This window comes from Tetrao urogallus, assembly GCF_951394365.1.
Source record: "Tetrao urogallus genome assembly, chromosome: Z".
NCBI lineage: Eukaryota > Metazoa > Chordata > Aves > Galliformes > Phasianidae > Tetrao > Tetrao urogallus.
This window is the reverse complement of record NC_136816.1, coordinates 19,861,018-19,876,857: the sequence shown is the minus strand read 5'-3', so window position 1 is coordinate 19,876,857 and position 15,840 is coordinate 19,861,018. Positions and strand designations below refer to the sequence as shown.

The 15,840-nt window shown below is 42.2% G+C and overlaps 1 protein-coding gene across 2 annotated transcripts in view; it reads left to right on the top strand.

Annotated features, from left to right (window-relative positions):
• PSD3 (pleckstrin and Sec7 domain containing 3) overlaps nt 1-15,840 on the top strand; it is a gene marked incomplete at both ends in the record, with an annotated part of 111,730 nt that overhangs the window by 67,931 nt on the left and 27,959 nt on the right. For both annotated transcript variants that reach the window (XM_079548121.1, XM_079548122.1), the window contains 2 exons: nt 9,224-9,417; nt 13,132-13,202. In XM_079548121.1, the coding sequence (XP_079404247.1) occupies nt 9,224-9,417; nt 13,132-13,202 (265 nt within the window). The remainder of the gene's footprint in view (nt 1-9,223; nt 9,418-13,131; nt 13,203-15,840) is intronic.

Sequence of the window (15,840 nt, the reverse complement as noted above, 5' to 3'; positions counted from 1 at the left end):
AAGGCAACAGTTTAAGAGTGTCACCATCGATGCGTTGTTGGGGGATTAATGACCGTCAGTAAGTCCTTAGGCAAGGGAGCCTAATGGTGTTGATTGTGATGGGTAGAACTGTCACCTGATCCTTATCTCAGTAGTTACAGGCTAGACATATCATCATCCTAGGTGGGTCACTGTCCCTTTCTAGTAGAATTACAGTGTGGTCCTAAGCCCACTAAGAGAAAAGGCTACCATTGATTCTGATTCTGTAGTCAACAGCAGTGGCATCTTAATCAGCAGATGTGCTCCTTATTTATTTCCTCAGGCGTTCTGTAGGAGGAATATTTTTTCATACTTTATGAATAAAGAAACATGAATACAGCTCTGGAAAATTGCACTGCAGTTCTTCTTCTGCAGTAGTTCTAGTTTTGAGTTCTCCAAAATGTTAAAAGCAAGTCAGTAGCCATGATCTGTAAAACAAATGGATCAGACTCTGAATTCATGAAGTAGATGTAGATATGGAGAGCACTCTCCTCCAGATCCCAGAGTTTTTGTTTACTTTTCACAATAGAACTGCCAAGAAATGTTCTGCCATTTACTTTGATTATTTGCTATTTCCTCTTGCCTTTATAAAAGCAGCATAGGAAAATTAACACATCAGATATGACTTTTCTGTTTCTTATCCTGTTCCATATTTCTTTTGTACAGAATGCTATTCTAGAACTCTCCTGTGTGTTGTACTGTGGTTCATTTCCTCAATCACAAGTCAAACATAAAGTAGCGAGGAGAAATCACTGAAATATTGGTAGAAATTCCTACTTACCACAGTGAATCTAGTTAATTACTATTAGTCATTGTTTCATCCACTTAGTTAAATATCCTGATTTCAGTGTGCTGATGTCACAAGAACCCTCAGTTGATGCAACTTAGCCATGATTATTGTGTTGTAATTTCTCCTGCTTCTTAAACTTCCCCAAGGCTTGTGATTTTTTTCATAAGATTTTTCATGATTACCTCTTGTTCTGCTCTGCATCTCCTCTAAGGCTAAATAAATTCAAGACTCTGTGAACAGTTATGTTGAGAACAGATAACACTGAGAAGAAGGACCTGGATGTATTCTTCTCAGGCTGTAAGGGCTGTTGCAACGGAGAAAGGTGTGAATTATTCTTCATACCCGTTGTGGGTGGGCTTATGTTTGAAAGAAAGGAAGTTTGAATTTAACATGAAGAAAAACTTTCTATCAATAAGCCTTGTAACCCTGGAAATAGCTTTGACAGTACAAGCTACGTATGTTTACTCACTCAGGTTTTCATGAACTATTTGAGCAAATATCAGAAAGATAATGGATTAGGAAGGGTGGGTCCAACCTTGGAGCCAGAGAGATAGATTAGCTGATATTTTAACATCCCTTCAATCCCATTGTCTACAGTTTTACAGCCCAGGTTTTGTAGGTGTTTCTCTTCCTTTGGCTTTTGCACCAGTTATTGCCAACTGGAAGGTGGATAAGCAAAAGGAGTTTGATATCAAAGAAGCCAGAGCTGAATGATTGATTTATGTGATGTCTGCATGGAAATGCAGCAGTGAACTTTGTTGTTCTCCTTTATTTGTAATATTATGTCTGCTTCCTGTTGCAGACAATAGGAGTAATAAAATAACCATCTTAAAATAGACAGAGTAGTGATCTAGAATTAATACATGAAATCCCAAGTTGCTCCTTACAGAATCTCAGTAACCAAATGCTGCGTTTGAGCTAGTCATAATGTGATAGCTTCCTCCAAGCAGGACAGTACAGCTTTCAAGTTTCCCATGGTCTGTGACCAATTGATGACACAGTTTTCTTTCCACAGAAGTTCAGACATGAAAACACTAATCAACTGCACTGAAAAATCAACTCCTTTGAGCTAGACAGAAATAGGTTTTTTGGTATTACTTTGAGACAGTAATACTGGAGAAGAACAAGGCTATGGAAAAAGGTTTCTGCCGAATTACTTCTGAGTTTCCTGTTACAAACTGGAATGCTGAGATGGGCTGATTGTAATGACATCTGTGTTGAAGCTCAACTTTTTCTAGGTGAAATCCAGAAATCCCTCCCCATTATGACTGCCTTTTTTTTTTTTTTTTTCCCCTTCAATGTCTAGGATATTTTCTGTTTGCAAATTAATTGATTTTATAGACAAGTCAAGTGGTGGCTGCTTGGCTCTTGTACAATTAGGCTCCACCCCTTCTGGCAGCACAGGTGAATTGCCTTCACCTGTGCTTCTGTGGCTGACTCATTGCTCGCCTCGGGTGATCAATCAGAGGTTCAGGCCGTGATTCAGCAGTTCCCATACAGCTCTCTTTTCTTCTGTCCTCTATTTGAGAAATATGCCATTGGAAACTTCTTTCACTGGTTTCTTAAGTCAAGCTCCTGATTGTAAAGTTATCCATCCAACAGTTTTGTATAATTATATAATTCTTTTAAATTAATGTGGTCAGTCTTTTGCCTAGCCATGTCATGTAAGTTTTCTACTTGAACAAATGAGAAGAAAAATGGAAGGTTTGACCATATCTTTCCTGTTGAAAGTATTTTCTAAGGCAGATCCTCAAATCAGGCTACAGAGCAGTTCAGAAGTGTTTTTGTTACTGATAAAAGTGGATGTTGTTTTCCTCCAAGACCCCAAAAACACGTTGTATGGCAGCATCTTCATTTCTGGATATGTTTCAAAACTGTTTTTAAGAGGCAGGCATTTTCTATGGTTGTTCTAAGATCAAGCACGTGGGAAAGAAAACTACTCTTTCAATTCAGCATCTTCAAATGGGAGAACAAGCACATTGTTGCTTTGGTTGTGCTGGTTCTCAAGAGAAACCGGTGGTATGATTTATTGTTCTGTCTGCAGATCCTTTTCCAAGGAGATAACATAAAGGAAGATGAAGCTTAAGCTCTTCCTTTTGCAGATGTCAGTTACCATAGGGAGTGTCTTGGAGAAGCACTATTGAAAGCTTTTTCTTGTCACCAGTATTCTGCCAAGCTGAGATTATAGTAGTCGCTTTGCATCCTTAGCCTTCACAAGAAGATTTACAACCATTAGCCTCTTTCAGTCCTCAGAGAAGTTCACCAGAGGTATCAGTTCCTGGCCCAGAGCCTGGAGTGATATCACTCTGCTGGGAGGGACAGAAAGGACTAAAAACCTCTTCACGTTCTTGCGGACTTCATGATAATATCTTGCTAACGAAATCTGTGTTAGAACCAGCATTTTCACCCAAAGGCACAAAGATTATTCCATATCTTGTATAAGGCATTGAGCTTGGCTTTGACAGGGATGTCATCACTGCCTGTGTGATAATAGATCCATGACTTGGAGTACACTTGCATAGAGACACTAGATGTTGACTGTTATCTGCATCACAAAAGACCTTCAAGCTAGGGACATTACATGACTTGAATAATCTCTGAGAGCCTTCTGAGGTTAAGGAAGTAGTTTTACCCTTCACAATCTAGAATTTCAAGGAAAGATCAGTTTTCAGGTGTATGTATCCACAGGCCAGCTGAATTTTCTGCGCCTATTCCTTCTTACAACCATACCCTAAAGCTGGTGCAGAGTAAACTCGGTTTAACATATCTTCATTACAGCCTATCCATTTTTGGACTGTTCTTTGAAGGAATTATGTTTTGTACAGCCCTGCAAGAACATGTCAGCCTTACATGAGTTTGGGAAATGAGCCAGGCCAAAAAAACAGTGACCGATGTTCCTTAGCTGCTTCCCATAACATATGCCAGAAGGCCAACCACCTCAAGGGTGTGTTATCGGGAATCCTCTTGAATCTCTCTAGAGAAATATGTGCCCTCTGCTCCCTTTTCGTTTCTGAAGAGCTTTATATACCAATGAATGCAGCATGGGTAATAAACAGGTATACTTAGAATGTGTTTGCCACTGCAGTCATGGAGACCTAGAGGAACTTGCGTGACTGGAATGCTGTCAGGGGTGACTACATACTTTTTAGGGGAAAAAAAAGACCAGCAAGGTGAGATGGGGGAGTCACTATATGAGACAGCATCTAGAACATATCCAGCTCTGCCTAGGGATGAATGACAAACACATGGAGAGCTTGTGGGTGAGAACTGTGGGGCAGGCTCATATGGGTGATGCTGTTGTGGGTGTTTATCACCGGCCACCTGATCAGAAGGAAGAAGTTGATGAGGTGAGTTGATGAGCTGCTTTCTTCAAGCAGCTGAAAGTAGCCTCACAATTGCATGCTCTGGTTCTCATGGGAAACTTCAATCACCCTGATACCTGCTGGAAAAGCAACATTGCCAGGGATGCATAGAACAGGATGTTCCAGTAGTATGTGGAAAATAGCTTCATAATATAAGTGGAAGAGCCAGCGAGGAGAGGTGTGCTACTGGAACTTGTTCTTACAAACAAGGAAAGATTGGCTGGGAACATGAAGGCTGTGGGCAACTTTGCATTTAGCGACCATGAGATAGTTGAGTTCAGGATCTTAAGTGGAAGAAAGAAGGCAATTAAGTGGGATTGCGTCCCTGGACGTCAGGAGTGCCATCTCTGACCACTTCAGTGGTCTACCTGGAGGTATCCCGTGGGCTAGAGCACTGGAAGGTAAGGGGACCTAGGAGAATTGGTTGACATTCAAGCAGCACTTCTTCCACCCTCAAAATCGGCGCATCCCTAAAAGTAAGAAATCCTACAAAAGTTGCGGGAGAGCTATGTGGATGAGCAATGAACTCATGGAAAAACTCAAATGGAAGAAGAAAGTCTATGGAATGAAGAAAAGGGGTCTGGCCACTTGGAATGTAGGAATATTGCCAGGGCTTGCAGGGATGCCACAAGGAGGGCTATGGCCTACTTGAAATTATATCTAATGAGCAAAATCAAGGACAAGAGAGCCCTCTTTATGTCAGTAGCAAAAGGAAGACTAGGAAAAATGTGGGCCCACTGTTTATTGAGGTGGGTGCCCTGAGAATGGAGAAGGCAGAGCTACTCAATGCTTTCTTTGCTTTACTGCTAAGACTGCTTCTTGAGAATTCCAGACCCTTATCACCGTAAAAGAGTCTGGAGAAAGGAAGTCTTTACCTTGGTTAAGGAGTATCTGATCAGAGATGATCTAGGCAAACTTGAAACACAGTTCAGTCGACCCTAATAGGATGCAGTCATTAGTGCTGAGTGTGCTGAGCTATTACACATAATCTGTGAAAAGTCATAAAGAATGGGAGAGGTGCCTCAGAAGTGGAGGACAGCTAGTGTCACTCCAGTTTTCCAAAAGGACAAGAAGGAGAACCTGGGAAACTACAGGCTAATCAGCCTGATTTCTTCACAGCATATTGGTAATGATACAGCTTATTCTGGATGTCATCTCCAAGCAAGTGGAAGAAGAGAAGATGATCAGGAGTAGTTAACATTCACCAAGCAGAAATCGTGCTTGACCAACCTGGTAACTTTCTACAACGTCATCACCAGATCACCAGGTTAGGTGAGGGTAGAGCAGTGGATGTTGTGTACCTCAGTTTCAGCAAGATTTTTGACGCTGTCTCTCACAACATCCTTGTAGATAAGTTTAGGAAGTGTGGTATAGATGAGTGGTCAGTGAGGTGGATTGAGAACTATCTGCCTGGCAGAGCTCAAAGGGTTGTGATCAGGGGTATAGGGTCTAGTTGGAAGCCTGTAGCTAGCATGTTCCTCAGGGACTGTACTGAATCTGTTCTTGTTCAACATTTTCATTAGTGGCTGGGGCAAAGAGATAGAGTCTGCTCTCAGTAACTTTGTTGATGATACAAATCAGGGATCTGTCAGGAAGCTGACAGATCAGAAGGCTGTGCTACCATCCTGCAAGACTGAGCAGACTAGTGAGTTGAGTGGGGAGGAGCCTGATGAGGTTAAACAAGAGCAAGTGTAGAGTTTTGCACCTGTGGAGGAATAACTGCATGCACCAGTACAGGCTAGGGACTGACCTGCTGGAATAAAGCAGAGAAGGACTTGAGTGTCCTGGTGAACAACAGTTTGGCCATGAGCCAGCAGTATGCCCTTGTGGCCAAGAAAGACTATGGTATTATTAAAAAGTGTGTGGTTGTCAGGTTGAGAAAGGTGACACTCCACATCTGCTTCGCCCTGGGGAGGCCACATGTGGAGTACTGTATCCATTTCTGGGCACTCCCCAGAACAAGAAAGAAAGGGAGCTACTGGAGAGAGTTCAGCAGAGGGTTACAAAGATGATTAAGGGCCTGGAGCATCCCCTGTATGAGAAAAGGCTGAGAAATCTGGGACTCTTTAGTCTGGAGAAGGCTGAGAAAGGGATCTTATCAGCACTTAAAATATCAGAAGGGCAGGAGTCAGAATATGGGGACTATCTCTCTTCGGTGATGCCCAGCGGTAGGACAAGGTACAACAGGCACAGACTAGAATACAAGAAGTTCCATATGAATATGAAAAGACTTATTTACTGTGGGGATGACAGAACATGTAACAGACTGTCCATAGAGGTTGTGGAGTCTCTGTCTCTGGAGGTATTCAAAACTTACATGGATGATTTCCTGAGTAACCTACTTTGGAGAACCTGCATGCAGGGTCTGTGATCTTCAGAGGTCCTTTCCGACCCCTACCAGTCTGTGATTTTTACAGCTATTTATCACCTTTTTTGCTGATTAGTTTATGTAGGGGTACATGCTTGTATCAGTCCCCAGTTGACTCCATTCCTGACCAGTCCTATTCTAATTTTTGAGGGTGTGTGACCGAATACATTACCTGAACAGTTCTACTGCTTTGAAACTGCTCCCAGTCCTGCTTTCTTCTTATGCTTAACCCCTGAAGTAACATGAAACATTTGAAGAAATGAGTCCCGGAGCCCACGGAGAGGCTAATCAGCTGTTCTTCCATTCTTTCATGTCCTCTGTAATGAGTCCCTCTACCTCTGTTGTTCCCTTCGCTGCACCTGATGGACTTGCTTATATGTCTTGACCTCCAAACAATCAGAACATTTAGCTCTCGGGTGTGTGATAGGCTTCTGAGTCTCAGAGATGTCCCATTTTTAGTGACAGCTTGAAGGACCATTTTAAGGCCTGTTCCCTGTCCAGTAGGCAGGACAGCAGATAGTATTTTATCCTTGTCTGTTCCATCTTCAATTGTCTTATAAAGAATTCCTGCTTATTAGCTGCCCTAGAGATGCTGACTTTGAGAGCGCTCCCAGCAATAGCGCTGGCTAGGATCCCTACTGGTCACAACTCCTGTAGTTGCTTGCATAAGGGTGCAAGTACATTCCCACAGGACAGGATCTGTATAGGACAATGTGCTCCCATGGACCGAAAGAAGATAGTGCATTCCAAAAAATTGTAAGCTGACAAGGAGAAATCCACTTTATCCTTGTCTGAGATCCCAGAATTCACAAGCCTGAGTGCTAGTGCCCTACAGAAGATTTTAGTCTAGATTAGGCACTATGAAGTACACAGAGACTTGTGTTGAGGGAATGTACTCCTGAAATGGCCAGATATAAGAAGTATTTGTCACAGTGGTCTGGCCTTGCCACCAGCTAGTCAAAACAGGAGAGGAAAGGTGGGGACAGTCAAAATTATCAGGAATTCCTATATTTTTTTTAACTTGGGACAGGGCTTCAGCAGAACTGTGCACAAAGAAGTTCTATTGCTTTGACCAACAGGTTTATGGCATCTCTCTCTGTTCTGGAGTAGGAACACATGTATTGATAGGCTAGAAGATGGAAGAACTGGTGTTCTCTTTCAGGAATCTGGTTTTCCAATAGAAGTTTTATTCCCCTTACTAATCAGAAGATTTTGCCAGCCAACATCATGATTACATATAGTGCACCACCACCTACATCTCTACAACTGAATCAAATACTTAGGACCTTTCTGTTGCTCTCTGGCTGAATGTGTAGCACTCATATCCATACTGCTGATAGATTTCACCTGTGCCTCTGGATTTGTTTTCCTTGTTATTATAACAGTCCATTGCCTAGGTTTTGCTTCAGACTAAATTCCGTAGGAAACCATTTCAGCAAGGGTTGGGATGGCACAGATGATCGCTGTACCTGCAGTGTCATGGAGGATGTTTCTTTGGATGGTCATTTGCAGACGTGATTGCAGCATGTCCCAGAAGGAAACTGATACATGCCTTGCTACTCCTTGTCTGATGCTCGACTGTGTACATATGCACGTTTGGAAGTTCTGCTTTGGGTTACGTAGTTTGCCATCTGTGCAGATCATTTGGGTCCAGTGAAATGCTGCAGCTTTTCACTTTCCCTCTCAAATAGCTATCATTGCACTCAAGCGTTAATGACCTTTTTTTGTCAGATGCTGGATTTAGGAGAAACATTGCTACCATATCCTTCAGTTACCAACTTTTCAGCCTACTTGGTGCACCTTTGTCAGTCAACTGGAAAGAAACGTGCAGGGACTTCAAAAGAGACTGGGCTGTACTGTAATCTGACACTAGCCGTGATTCCTCCAGATGCACTATCCACCTAGATCCAGTGACTGATTGTTCTCTGAAAACAACATGGACATCCTTTGTTTTTTATGTTAACTTATCCTTTTTGCTCTTGGCTGACAAGCAAGAAGGCGTTCATTATCTGGGCAGTGCTTGTGACTTGCTGAAATAGATCGCCTTGTTATTCCCAAGGGCTGTGTTGAGTACACTGTACTAATAAGTAACGTTTTGAGCAGCATTCTGTTTCTAAGATACAGATAAGACAATTCACCTGCTGTAGTTTTTATTTTTAATTTAGTGCTTTTTATGCTAGTCTATGGAGGAAATTGAAGAAAAGAGAGTAGAGCCTGTGTATCATGTGTGAAGTTAAGGAATAAGTCCTGGTGATCTCTAGTAATCTAACGTTTCTCATCTACATGTGAATACTAGAAGAAATCAAAGGTTTTTCAGGAGAATGTTGCAGGCAACTGTTTTCTGTTATAGCACTCAGATAAGTGGAAATAAAAATAAGTGAAGCTGTAGGACAGAGCACTTTAGAAAGCCTGTATTTTGGAAATATAAAAGGCAATCTTGGCCATTCTTTAAAATTCAGCTCCTATAGCTGTAGGCTGTTCTGGTGAAGTCGATTAACTTTGCTTATAATGATGTTGATGCTTTGCTTACAATTTGTCTATGTTATAGTGTATATCTGGGTTTCTCTTACATAAGGTTCCCTATGAAGAGAGGGGTAAGTTTTGACAAGGAGCATGCAAGATTTACTAAAATGAAACCTTGCTGGTCAGTTGCTTGTTCATTCTCGTATTTCATTACTCATTAAGGGATGAAGAAGAGAAAAAAAAGCCTCATTCAGATGGTACAGATGAAAAAGATAATGGGAACCAGACGAAGGCTGTAAGTCGGATTGGAAACTCTAATAACCCATTCCTGGACATCCCTCATGACCCCAATGCTGCTGTGTATAAAACTGGATTTCTGGCTCGGAAAATCCATGCAGATATGGATGGAAAGAAAAGTAAGTATCCTTCACATGTAACATCATAACTCTCTTCCCTGTATAACATCGTATCTCTCTTCCTTGTAATCTCTCCACTGTACCACTTAGGATGAGACTGTTTGCTTTTCAAGGTGAATAGTGCTGCTTCATTAAGGAAAATTGCAGCAATAACAAACAACCCAGCAATTGGATTATCACACTCTCACTATCAGGCCAGGATTTACAATGCTGAGTTCCATTTGCATCAGCTCTAATGCATGTGCCTATTGAGTAATGTGGTACAGCAAAGCAGCATGAATCTTTTGTGCTCAACGAAAATGGATCTCATGGTTTGTAGAAGAGAAAACAATTTCAAGTGAATTACAGCTATTCAGTAGTGTTTTGATAATTCTCCTTTTCCTCATGTGGTACCAGGTTGTTTCAAATCTCCCCTCTCCTCTACTTCTGTCTTTAAAAAAATGTTGTTCATCTCTGCTTGGAAGATCCTCTAAGTGTTCCCTCCTTTCCTGCTCTTGGGTCACAATTCTGTCAAGTCTAGCGGTGTTTGGTAACATCAAGAATTATGCCATGCAGTTTCATAAATAGTCTTTGTAAATATTCTTTGTAATAAGCCTGCTGTGTTTCTTATTTACTTTTAATTAACCTTTTTCTTTCTTGTCCTACTTCCATTCTTGGAGCACTAATTACCACAGGTGTTTGATTTGCCTGCATGCATTTTGTTGTTTGGTGTATCTTCAGTTGCTTGTTTTCTAGTAAGAGTCTTAGAAACAGCAGAGGCTACTCAGGACACCTGTATTTTTCCCATTTATTGTTGAAGATCAGTACTAATGGTTCATACTTCTGGGGTGAATCCTGAAGAGAAAAGAGAATCCTGACTTTGTGATTAGTTTTCAGTAACTCCAACTCTATCTAGTTTAACTAAACGGTTTTGCACTTGCATGTTGTGCTAGTGTATTTTAGAAGGTACATTTGAAGGACTGTGTTTTCAACCTGGAGGCTAGTACAGCTGAATTCAAGTGGTGGTGATGTAATCAAACTGACCTCATTCTTTGTGATGAGTGGATGTTGTGAGTAGGTTCTTCTTCATTAAATTTGTTTATTTAACCTTAATAAATAATTGTGTATGGTTGCCATGATTAATTTGTTTAATTACAAATATTCAGAATCACTCATTATTCGGCTCATTGAATGTTGGCATTTTTGAGATAATCCTTTAATGAATAAAAACCAGTTGTAGAGAGGAAGTCCTGGGAAATTACAGACCTGTAAGCCTTATCCTTGGGCCTGAGAAGATCACAGAACAGATCTAGAAGCTGTGTTAAGGCACATGCAAGATGAACAGGTGATCTTTGACAGCCAGCACAGCTTCACCAGTAGCAGATTATATCTGACCAATCTGGTATCCTTTTGTGATAGAAAAATAGCATCAGTGGACTAAGAAAGGGCAACGGATATTATCTACCTGGACTTCTACAAAGCCTTTGACATGATCCCACATCACATCTTTATCTCTAAATTGGAGAGAGAAGGATTTGAAGAGTGGGTAGAGAATTGGTTGGATGTTTGCAGCCAAAGGGTTGTGGTTAACAGATGTCCATGTGGAGGCCAGTCATGAGTGATGTCCCTCAAGGGTCAGTCTTGGAACTGGTGCTCTTCGACATCTTTATCAATGATGCAGACAGTGGGATCAAGTGCACCCTCAGCATGTTTGCAGACAACACTAATCTGAGTGGTGCTGTTGGTAATACACTGGGAAGGAGTGCCATCCACAGAGACCTCTGCAGGCTTGGAAGGTAGGCCCATGTGAAACAAGTGATGTTCAACAAGGCCAGGTGCAAGGTGCTGCCCTTGGGTTGGGGCAGTCCCAGATCTGTGTACAGACTGGAAGAAGAATTCACAATGAAAAGCCCTGCGGAGAAAGACTTGAGAGTTTTGGTAAATGGAGAAACTGTACATGAGTCAGCAGTGTGCACTACTTGCAGCCTGGAAGGCTGAAAGTTTCCTGGGCTGCATCAGCAGAGGGTAGCAGCAGAGAGGGGGAGGGAGTTGTCCCTCTCTCTTCTGCCCTCGTGAGGCCCCGTCTGCAGTACAGTGTCCAGGCCTGGGGTTCCCAGCACAAGAAGGGTGGGGATCTGTTGGAGCAGGTCCAGAAGAGGGCTGCAAAGATGATCAGAGGGCTGGAGCACCTCTCCTGTGAAGAAAGGCGGAGGGAACTGGGCTTTTTCAGACTGCAGAAGAGAAGGTTCCACAGTGCTCTTCCACAATGCTCTTACTCATCCACAATGCTCTTGTGGCATTCAAGTACCTAAAGGGAGCTTATAAGCAGGAGCGGGAGTGACTTTTTACATGGCCTAATAGTGATAGGATGAGAATGGCTTTAAATTAAAAGGGGAGATTTAGGTTGGATGTTAGGAAAAAACTCATTACTCAGGGGGTGGTGAGGCCCTGGCACAGCTGCCCAGAGAAGCTGTGGTGCCCCATCCCTGGAGGTGTTCAAGGCCAGGTTGGATGGGGCCCTGGGCAGCTGAGCTGGTGTGGGCAGCCCTGCCCACAGCATGGGGTTGGGGCTTGGTGGGCTTTAAGGTCCCTTCCAAACCAACCTATTCTGTGATATAGTTTTATGAAAACGTGAGGAATCTTCCCAACCAGGGTGCCTGCAACAGCAGCTTCTGTCTTTATAAGTATCCTAACACACTGTTGTAATTCAGGAGAGCTTAATTTATGTAAAGATTTCTAAAGTGAAATAATATTTGTTGCATAATACAAGTAGGAATAATGTCCACTGTGTGAGATGCGAGTGATTAACTTCTGGAGCAAATGAGTAACAACTTTTTCACTGCCACTTGGTCAGATCAGAATGGGATTCCTTTTTCATGGTGATGCTTTAGTCATGTACAAGCTGTTAATTGCAGTATTTAATATATATACAAATGGATGTTGGTCACTGGTGTGTACTTGGTGGAGAGTGAACTTCAATGCATGCTTCTGGTCTCTGTCTTTGTGACTGTACAGCACATGCCTTCTTTCCCTGTACCACAGCTGAATTTCAGACTGGAGCTTTCATACTTTTTCTCCCTACAACTCTCTTTTTTTTTTTTTTCCTCTTTTTCTTGTCCCTATGAATTTATAGGTTGGATGTGTTGCTTTTGTGATGCTCTTCAGTGTTACTTCAGGTTTCTTGAGAGGTGATTTTTGATTTGGCTCCTTTCTGCTTCCCCTTTGACTTTCCCAACAACTGTGGAAAGAAGGGATAGAATGAAGCAGGCATCTGACCACTCAGTGCCCACTTGGGTGAACAGCAGTTGCAAGAAGGAAGGATGCTCTTGGGAGGCATTGCTTTTTGGGCAATGTCACACTGATTCTGAGCAGTGGCTGCGACCTGCTTTGACATGGAGAAAGGGTGTTTCCTACTAAAAACATCACCACTGTACAAACCTCAGACCTAACAGTATAGGAGCAGTGTCAGTGCCAGAGCAGAAAGACCAGATCACTCAGGCCTGCTTTCTGCGTTGCTCCTGTTCCCTTCTGATCCAGTCTAGTGCTGTCTTCAGGGTTGTTTTACTCTACCTTACAGCAGGTATTTTCAGGCACTGTGCAGGCTGAGTTGCATTGTCCTTTGAAAATGGGAGTACAAAGGAGGTTTTACACAGGACTAATGTAACTCTCCTGTTGCCTAGACAAAGTGTAAAAATGGATCTGAGTTAAATGGGTTTTCATTTGTTTTCTTTGCAGCTCCCTGGGGAAAGCGAGGCTGGAAAACCTTTTATGCTGTGCTGAAGGGAACAGTCTTGTACTTGCAAAAGGTAGGAGAAATCACTATCTTTTGGAAACTTATTGAAGGGGGATAAAGCAGCAGGCATCCTCTCCACTCTCACAGCCCATCTCCAGGTTCCTTTCCCTCTGACCAGCAGTGTATCTGCTCTCTTTGTGCCCCATCCTGTTTACATGCACACTGAGATGTGAATTCTTTTATTACCGTGCTCCTCCATTTTTCAGTTTCAAATTCAGTCTCATTGTCACTATCCAGATGTGCACCTTGTCAATTCCAGTTTATGCCATCACTGTCACTCATGACTGACAAAATAGCTAGCTTCACAAGCTAAGACAGCATCATCTCTCTGTGTCTTGCACAGATTCCTCCGGGCTGCTTTTAACACTGCAGTTGATATGTATGACTTCACCTCCTATGAGGCTGTCCTCCTTTCCAGTCTTTTCACAGTATACTTTTCTGCAGTGACTGCAAGAGCAGCTGCAAAACAGTTTAACAGCAGCTTGATCTTGGTAGGAATCTGCAGCTTATGCTCCATAGCAGAATTGGAGGATACCATTTTTTTTCCAAAGCAGGATAAAACACTTATTTCTAAAAAAATTTTACTCTCTGCCAGCAAGAAGTCTAAAAAAAACGTCAGCTTCAAACCCTTCAAGTCTTTTGGCGCAAGCTTGATTGTAATACAGCTTTAACTATAAGCTTTTTTAAACTGAAACTTCTCCTGGAAAGTGAGATGGAATATATGAGCAAGAACTGAGAGAATCAAATTTTGTCAGTTTGTAGATTTTGAAGCCTTTGTGTCTCCTACCCTAAGTGTAATGTTCTTGATATAGGTGAGTTCTGTCCAGGTTGCTCTGCGTTGTAGAAGTATGCTCTGCTGAAAGTGTTTCTGCATTTCCACTGTGTTTTGCAACTGTAAAGAGTGCAAGTGCATACTGTTATTTCCTCCTTCTTTGTTCTGGGTTTCTGATGTTATTGTTTTCTTCAGTAGCAGCATGGTGTATTGGATCTGTGATAAATTGGATCCGTTTCTTACAGCACAGGGTTGATGAGGTGGCTGGTCTGTGCTCAATGCCTGTTTGACAGGGCTGAAGTGCCGAAGCAGACCGAAAATCTGGAGGCAGGAGGAAAGGTTTGGGCTGACAGTTGTGTGTTACATGCTCCAAAGCCAGTGCGAGGGACTAGAACCAAATGTCTTGAACTGCAGCTAAGCCTTCCCTCTGGTTCTTTTCCTGGCAGCAGCTTCAGATTTTATTAAAATGGTCTATATGGCAGGCTTGCATTTTCACTTTCTTGAGTGAATTGCAGTCAGCTGCTTTGATTTCTGAAACGAGTCATGTTTAGCATTTATCTGAAAAGACTGGATGGTTCCCTAAGAAGTAAGAAGGTTCCTGTCCATAGCATATGAATTAATTTTTTATTTGATCCTTGAGGGGGATTTAATAAGCTTTCAAGGGGAAGAAGTGGAGGTGCTGTCCATTTTAGAGTCTTAATTAAAAACTTCTGTAAGTGTCACTGTAATATTAGTTAAAAACAGACAAAATTTACAGATGTTGATGTATCATGCAGATTTTCTGCAGAAGGTTGCTCTCCCCACTGTCACCTTCCATCTCTTTGTAAGCATGAGAGTGATTTCACATCTGGCTACACTTTTGCAGAACAAATACATTGGTGGCGTTCTTGCTCTCATTTGTTTTTCAGTTGTGCATCTTGCATTTGTCATGGCACTTGAATTCAGTGGTTACAAGATGGTTACTCTGCAAAGTAGTGCTCTCCCACATAGCCCTGAATCCACTTTCACTGAAGCTGTAGCAAGGGACAAGCTAGACTTTTAATTCAGCGCTAGAAAGGTTGACAGAGGTCTGATGGGAATTGACTCACTCCCTGAGTGATGGGGCAGCTGTGAGCCTCCCGAGGGTGCCTGTGACCCCTGCTCAGCAGCAGTGCCTCATGCAGCATCAGTGAAACATCCTCTGATTTCTCTTCAGCTCCAGAAGGTCCAGCAGGGCTTTGCTCCAGCCCTGAAATAAATCTTGCATTGTTGGGAATATGCTATTGTGGAAGTTGGCAATGGTAGGGTTTTAAAATATATGGCTAGACCAAGTTTAGAGATAGTAAGTGCTGATGAATTATTGTTTCCTTCTGCAATATACTGGGAGACAGAAATTATCCCAATTTCATGAAGTTGAGGAGGATTTTAGAGCAGCTTGATTTCTGTGTAGAAATGAAGAACTATGGTGGTAGTTACGAGCAAGGGATTTCTTTCTCTCTGTTTCCCTTCTCTCCTCATTATGCAGTGCTGCAGGGCAGGATGCATACCCATATGCATTTACAAGATTTCCCTCTGTCTCTCATTATCTGTATATTTGTGGAGGAAAAAGCTGTGATGATAGTTTCATTGCACTGAGTGCTATTCAATCAGAGAGAGAGAAATCTCACTTGTGTATGCCCACAAATAAATGTATAGGCCTATGCACTGTTACTTTCTGTGCTCATCTGTAACTCAGCTGTTCCTTCAAGACATTACTCTAATATAAATATTAATAGTTTGTAACAGCTGTGATTCTCCCAGTGGGTAGCGTGATCCCAATTCTCTTCCCATTCTCTTTGCATAGCAGACTAATTCTTCTTATTTTGCTGTAAAGTCTATAGATGAGAGTGGTTCCTAAACG